General features: G+C 32.2%; 1 protein-coding gene across 1 annotated transcript; it reads left to right on the top strand.

Annotated features, from left to right (window-relative positions):
• Positions 1-1,080: 1,080 nt before the first annotated feature.
• On the top strand, positions 1,081-5,134 carry LOC127518765 (NADH dehydrogenase [ubiquinone] 1 alpha subcomplex subunit 4-like 2). The gene is made up of 4 exons (XM_051905878.1): positions 1,081-1,234; positions 1,770-1,855; positions 2,202-2,262; positions 3,640-5,134. Exons 1-4 carry the CDS (start codon positions 1,193-1,195, stop codon positions 3,694-3,696), a joined length of 246 nt encoding a protein of 81 aa, XP_051761838.1. The 5' UTR covers positions 1,081-1,192; the 3' UTR covers positions 3,697-5,134.
• Positions 5,135-7,650: the final 2,516 nt, after the last annotated feature.

Here is a 7,650-nt window from a genome sequence, read left to right as displayed (position 1 = left end):
GAAGTAAACCACTTTTTAATCTCAGCTACACAATCTGAGAGGATAGATGGAGGAAAAGGTGGGTTTTGAGGACAGATAAAGTTGGGTGTCAACAGCATAACAATGGAACTGAATACCAAATTCTCTAAAAATATTACCAAGAGGTAAAAGATAAATGATAAATAAGAGAGGACCCAAAACTGAGCCCTGTGGAACCACAGTAGTAACAAATGAAGGCTTTGATGTAAACCGCTTCAGCTGCACAAATTGAGTACGACCCGACAGTGCGCGTGATTCCAATAGACTCCAATTTGTCCAACAGAATGCTATGTGAGATAGTATCAAATGCTGCACTCAAATCGAGCAGTATAAGTATAGAAAGGAGTCCTGAATCAGCAGTTAACAATAAATCATTGGAAGTCTTAACTAATGTAGTCTCAACACTATGATATGAAAGGAAACCAGATTGAAACTGCTCATACAGACTATTATCAGAAAGATGATTACGTTCCTGGGCTGCAACAACCCTTTCCAATATTTTAAAAAATAAACTATGGATCCTCTACATCTGCTGGTGAAAATGCACTATATTGGATGATTTTTTTTTTTTTTTTTGTGTATTATTTTTATCTAAAGAAGAAGTTGGACATGTATTTATGCATTTGCAAAGCAGGACAGATGCTTTTCAATAATTCCTTCTTATGGGATCATCTGACTGTAATTGGAGAGCTGTTGCATGTGCTATGATTTGCAATTCTGAAAGGGTTATTGATGGAAACATCCTTGTTTTTTAATGGACCCTAACAAGCAAGAATCCTAATTGATTTTGTTTGTATAAGCCTATGCAAGCTCTTAACTTTTGAGATGATTCAGTGTTGTAAGGCCGCGTTGTGTTTTGTTTTTGAGGGGGGAGCTACATAATATTTTTGCACATTTAGTATTACAACTTTAATATTTTTGTGTGGTTGTATAACTTCTTACATCTGAGGTTGGAAAAACTGTCTTTAATGTACTTGTCCACGACTCATTAAGTGTAAATCTATTTGTTTCTTTTATAATAAAGGTCTTTTTTAAAAAATCATCTCTCTCTATCTCTCTCTCAATCTCTCTCCCTCTTCAAACAAACTCCCATTCCTCCCTCCCTTTCTTAGCAGCTGTAACACGGACACACACACACACGCACACACACTTCTGCTCTTATTCTCCAGTAAAGATGCTGCAGAAAGTCCGAGATCAGGTCAAGAAACATCCTGGAGTGAGTATTTTAAATTCTACTTCTCTTTCTACATTTTTTTTTTTTTTTTTTTCAAATAAGATTTGTTTATTTAATAACAAACATTAATAAGAAAATATGATTTGATTAGGTTGCTAAATTAATGCTAAAATACATCCTGAAGTGTCAAGAATAATCTGTATGCATTTATGTGTGTGTGTGATATATATATATATATATATATATATATATATATATATATAATGCATACACTGTAGGAATAAACAATTTTTTGATATTTAATTCTAAGCAATTACAAAAACTGATACTGAGAAACAATGTAGTATTAGTACACTCATCTTCATTTAAAAATGTAAAACTTAAAATAAAAATAAAACTTTAAAATCAGACCATTAGAACTGAGAAAAAAAAATCTTATTCGGTTACAAAAAAAAAAGGGAAAACAATGTTTCGATTCAAATCATGCTAATCAAAGATCTAATTTTATGGCACACCAGACAATTATTTTATAACACTTTCCAAGAGAACAAACCATAAATAATATAATCTTTCACAGCTCATCCCACAGTTTTTCTTCATCTGTCTGGGCATGGGTGGAGCCTTCCTTTATTTGTTTCGTCTTGCCAAAGGACCTCATGTCACGTAAGGAAATTATTAAATATATTAAAATACATTAACGGGTAAAGCATGAACAGTGCAAAGTAAGTACATGTTGACCTGATTCTTCAGACATGGGACAATTAGGTTGGAAATTTTAGATAATGAATTTGATCCTGTTACCATAAAACACCATCAAATAAAATGGCTATTGCCATGTGTGTTAGTACATGTGTGATATGATAAATCTATTAAACTTTAATTTAAATAAACAATTTACGCATTATAATTTTATATCTGACAGTGTTGAAATACAATTTGTGATGGCAAGTAATTAAGAAAGTAAATGCAAATTATTTGAAATATTTCTTTATCTTTTGGCTCTTGACAGCTGGAACAAGAGCAGTAACCCTGAGCCCTGGAATAAGCTCAGTCCGAGCTACCAATACAAGGTACATCATATCAGCTGTGTTCTACAGATTTGACCCTTTCCACATTTGGGCGTTTTGAGTTTTGAAAGTAAACTATAACAGGGTAAACCTCTATAGAGGTACATGGGAGATCATAACGTATATTATTAATTATTCTTATTATTAGACATCCTAATTTGCTTCAACAGCAAAAGGAATTTGCATTTCCAATACTTAAAAAAAATACAGAGGTGGATTCTAGCAGAAGAAAGTAGCAGTAAAAATTACAAAAACTCCCTTAGCATATGTATGAGAAACACTCTCAATTTGTATATAAATGTATATAGCACAAAGTATAATGTTAGACATTTTCATTACTTTTTTTTTTAAATGATCCATGTTAATTATTGCAAAAGTGCGTCATCACTGTCTGTGAAAAGGGTCCATGCTTGTTAACACCAGCAATCTTCTCTGTTATTATATTTATATGTCATACTAATATGCAAATCAAAGTATAGTACTAATTGCATATTTATGTCATGAATAGTGCAGGTTATAGCTTGCAATGTGATGAAATATTCAGTTGCGGTTGTTTTTTGTCTGATAAACAGGGGCCGGTTGCATAAACCACTTAGACTAGTCTTAAAAGTTAAGACACTATTTTTTTTCTTGAAGAGGGGTCCTAATTTTTTGAAGTCCATTACATAAAAATGTAGATTGGAATTGGAAAAATAACACTGATTACCCCTTGGTTAACTGCAAGTTGGTCAAACTAGTTCTTAAGACACAGTCTTAATATAGTGACTAAGTTTATGCAACTGGCCCCAGAGAACTTTAGTTATTTTATAGCTAGCTTCTAATTGCTTATTTGCAAACATTACATAGTCACAGTTGCATTGTAGGTTACTGTGGAGCTGATAGATATGTGAGTTATTAAATATAGAATCAGAAATAGCTGTCCTCGTGAGAAGCACACAAAGTGAATGTTTTATCACTCAACTAAGTGGGTTCATCAGTGTAGAACAGTATGTTTTGGTATTTCCTGTGGATCTCATTTCCCTGATGGTTTGATTTGCGGCAAAACAAGCACTCCAGGAGGAGCCAACAGAGAGCTGTAGAGAAAGTTCAGACATTTCATCAAACTGATGTGCTGCATGAGCCGAGCTGACTTATCCAGTAGGTCACGGGTCTCACTCCTTCAGCAAAAATCAAAAGTTAAAATGAAAACTAAACGCTGGTCAGTAGGGCTACACTGACATGTGTGGGTAGAAAACCCTGAGGCAGCACACCAGATTTACACTTTCTAAATGACTGAAACCTAGAAACTTGCTCAGAAAATAGGCATAGTAATAAAGAAGTAAATTAAACGGCTCAAAATAACACAATCAACGCATGTTTTCTTTTTCCAATCTTATTTAGTTTGTGGCCATTAACACAGACTACAAAAACCTGAAGAAGGAAGGACCAGACTTCTGAAAGCGTCACAGTTGTTGGCTCAACTTTCATCATGAGATGCCCTTGCACCTCACTAGTGCAATTTTTTTTTTTTTTTTTTTTAAATCTAATAATGAGGAAAATAAAACAAATGTAGGGTGATTTGCAAAGAAGACCCGTTTTAAAACTTGTTTAAGAGAAATTACACTTTTATATCTTCACAAAACTTGCTGATAGAAGTACTAATTAGCATGAGATTAATTTTAAAAAAATGACTAGACTAGTGTTACTTTTATTTATGTGCATTAGACATTAAGCTTTACAGAAACCCCCAAAATTGCAGAGATAACATGACCTCCCTCAAGTGAGCATGAGAAAGGGCGAAAGGAAGACGAGCAGATGTTTGTCTTTCTGCAAACAGAACCTGAAGAGCAGAGACTCATAGGAAGGAGACTGAGCTCCCTCAGGCCCACCCTTGAAGTCTGGGATTATTTGGACAAGCAGCATCTGTTCAGAGTGACGAACTGATACTCTCAATCATGGAGAACAACACGCTTGTTTCTCTCACAATCTTTCTATCTGCACTTTTTTTTTATTAAAATTTTTATCATCACCGCCATCCAACCATCTTACAACACACGTTCTCCTCGCTGAGTTGGCAAACAAACACAGGAAATAGGCAGCCATTAGACTTACAGTGTTTACTCTTCAGACCCCCAGAGATTTTAAAAAAGAAAACACATAAAGATGCAAACATTTTATGCATGTCCTTAGCTACTGACAAAAATCCCATAAACTGGGAATGAACTAAGGAGGTCTGTTTTGTTTGATTTCCAGTGACTCGACAGACAGATTCTCTTCTCTTAAACTGACTAAACTCATGTCATGGTGTGCGTAGTATTGATAATAATTTAGTAACATGCAATGAACTAAAGTTTAAAAAGATTTTAAATCACAGTACTGTGAAGATAAAATGCACTTCAAAAACTGACAATGGACACAGAGCTTTATTTACACCACTGAATTCAGTTACTGTAATGAATTGAGGGGGTCTGATGACCAAACTCTACATGGTTTGAAATACAAGATTTTTACATTTTACATTTGCACATTTCAATTCATAAACATTTAGGAAACATTTCAGAGAATAAAAACATGCATAAAATATAGGATAACCATACAAACATTTTAATTAAATGTTTTATTGACTTTTGTTTACCTACAGATGTTGCCAGTCCACAATGGCCTTTTTACCATGGTGTTTGCTACAGTAATTATGCATTTACTGCTCTAAGTGGTGCTGTAATGGGTGATGCCCTGGTTCACACACTTTTAGAGAAAATGTATTCAGTTTCACATTGCTGGTTTGCATAGAGTTCAGTGTTTGTATTCCCTGTACATTTTTATGCAGTTTGAGAAATATAGTCTATATATTCTGTGTTTTGTGCAAAATGAATAAAGAGCACTGCTGCAAAACAAATCTACTTTTGTCCAATGTCTTTATATATATGCACATATTATATTTAGTTTAGTTTGATCAGATTGCAAAACCAAATTCTCATTACTTTGCTGCCTTTCTTTAAAGGGTTAGTTCACCCAAAAATGAAATTTCTTTCATTAAGTACTCACCCTCATATCGTTCCAAACTCGTAAGACCTTCATTCATCTTTGGAACAAAAATTAAGATATTTTTGATGAAATCTGAGAGGTATTTGGACCACACATAGGCAGCGATGTCATTGTACCTTTTGAGGCCCAGAAAGGTATTAAAGACACTGTTAAAATAGTTCATGTGACTACAGTGGTTCAACTTTAATGTTATGAAGCAACGAGAATACTTTTTGTGTGCAAAAACAAAACAAAAATAACGACTTTATTTAATAATTTATTTTCTTCTATGTCAGTCTCCTGCACGGTTGACGCAGTGCAGCACTTGGTATTTACGTTTTTTTTTTTTTTTTTTGCAGAACTTATAATTACATACATGATATCATGGGTTTGTGTACATAATTGTATGAGATTATATACACAGAAAAAAGCACAATGACAAGGTTAAAAATCTTTGAATAATCCATTATAATGCATTAAAAAAAAATTAATAAAAAAATATTTATTAGCCTAAGGGATGAAACGAGAGTTAAATTCAACAAGAACATAAAGAAGATTTAAGCCACTTTTGCTTGTGGATGAAAATTTTTGTATATAAAATAAAGAAATTAACAACATGTTCACAAGATCACGATTTTGAGTTTTTGTTATAAAAATTATGGTTTCACTTTATTTTGATGGTCCCTTTAACACCTATAAGTAACGTTGCACCTATATGTCTACTAACTCTCATTAGTATGTTAGTAGAATATTAGGATTAGGGTTAGAATAAGTAGACATGTACTTGCAAATTTACTTATAGTCAGTAGAATGTCTGTTGGGAGATCATCATTATTAAGAGTTAGCAGATATTAAGTTACTTAGTCAACAGAATGTTCAAAAGTTGCTCAAAACTGGCTGCGAAAGCCTTGATGATGACACACTTTATTCTCATTGGTCAGATTTTGTGATGACAAGGACGACGTGTGTTGCGTGTATTTTCTTAGACAAGTTCCTGTATTTAACCAATCTTGATATTGAATATCTGATATTCAAACAAAACACACAAAACATTAACAAAAATTAAGATTACACTATCTAGTAAATATATATTCTTATTATATAAGAGTAACAGTTTGGAAGAAAACCTATTGCTTATATTTGGAAAATGTCATATACACAAACAAAATTGTGCAAATAATAAACCTAACATCGTATTATTTAAAAGTGAACTCAACTAACACACTATTTTGAGACTCTTAAAGATATGAGGAATAAAAAAGCAAAACGATTCTATAAAATTCCTGATACCTTTTCTTTTATTGATTTATTGTAAGATATCCCCCTATGTATTTCTTCTTTTTCTTCTTTGTTCCTTTCTTTTTGGATGTTTGGAAAACAGCATCATACTCTATGTATATGTATGTATGTTTCTGTTATGCAATAAAAAAAATAAAATCTTTGACAAAGTTCATGTTTTATATCATCTATTTTCATGTCATTGTAATCTTAGTGACATGTTAAGAGACCATTTCAAAATTATTTTCAGTTTTTCTGAATTTACTATTCATAGGTCTATGTTTAGGTAAAATGATTGTTTTTGTTTCATTTTGTGAACTACTGACAATATGTCTGCCAATTTTCAAATAAAAATATTGTTTTTATTTGCATTTATTTGCAGAAATTGGAAAGTGGAGAAACAGGTCAAAATAAGATGCTCTGTATTTTTCAGACCTCAAATACTGCAAAGAAAACAAGTTCATATTCACTTTTAAGCAATTCAACATTAATATTTGTACATGTATTTAGGAAAGGTTTAAAAAATAAAATTTTATGCAATAACCTTGATTTTTAATCACAGTTTTCATATGTCTTCTCATACTGTCAGTCTTGCACATTGCTATTGGATTTTATGTCACTCCTGAGGTTTTTTTTTAAATTTTTTTTCTTTTATTGAATTCAGACACTGAAGTAATATAACCACAATACATTTAGAAATGCTGATTAAGTGAAAATTTGGAATGGTCTGTTATTTTTTTTTCCACGGCTGTATATAAATGCAGACTTAATATACCCAGAAAACACAGGAAGTAAGGTTTAGACCACTTAAAGTATCAAAAAAAGAGTCTCAATTGTATTTTTACTTAACATATATTTTTTGACATTTTATTATTTGGGTCTTATGGGTGAATTCTTTACATGCATTGAAACACTGCACACTTGTAAACAACTTTAATGAGTAGGTAAAAAGAAACATAACTTAGTTAATTATTTAATCATAAAACCTTAATGGCAATTAAGGAGAACCAATAGGGAAAAGAAAAGTGCAATGACATATGTTGGTAAACAGTATTAATAATGAATGGAACAGGTCTATGTTGTTATGTCCTGATTGATTTGATTGGGTAT

The sequence above is a fragment of the Ctenopharyngodon idella genome, chromosome 9 (genome assembly GCF_019924925.1).
Source record: "Ctenopharyngodon idella isolate HZGC_01 chromosome 9, HZGC01, whole genome shotgun sequence".
Lineage (NCBI taxonomy): Eukaryota > Metazoa > Chordata > Actinopteri > Cypriniformes > Xenocyprididae > Ctenopharyngodon > Ctenopharyngodon idella.
This window is presented reverse-complemented; position numbering and strand designations above follow the sequence as displayed.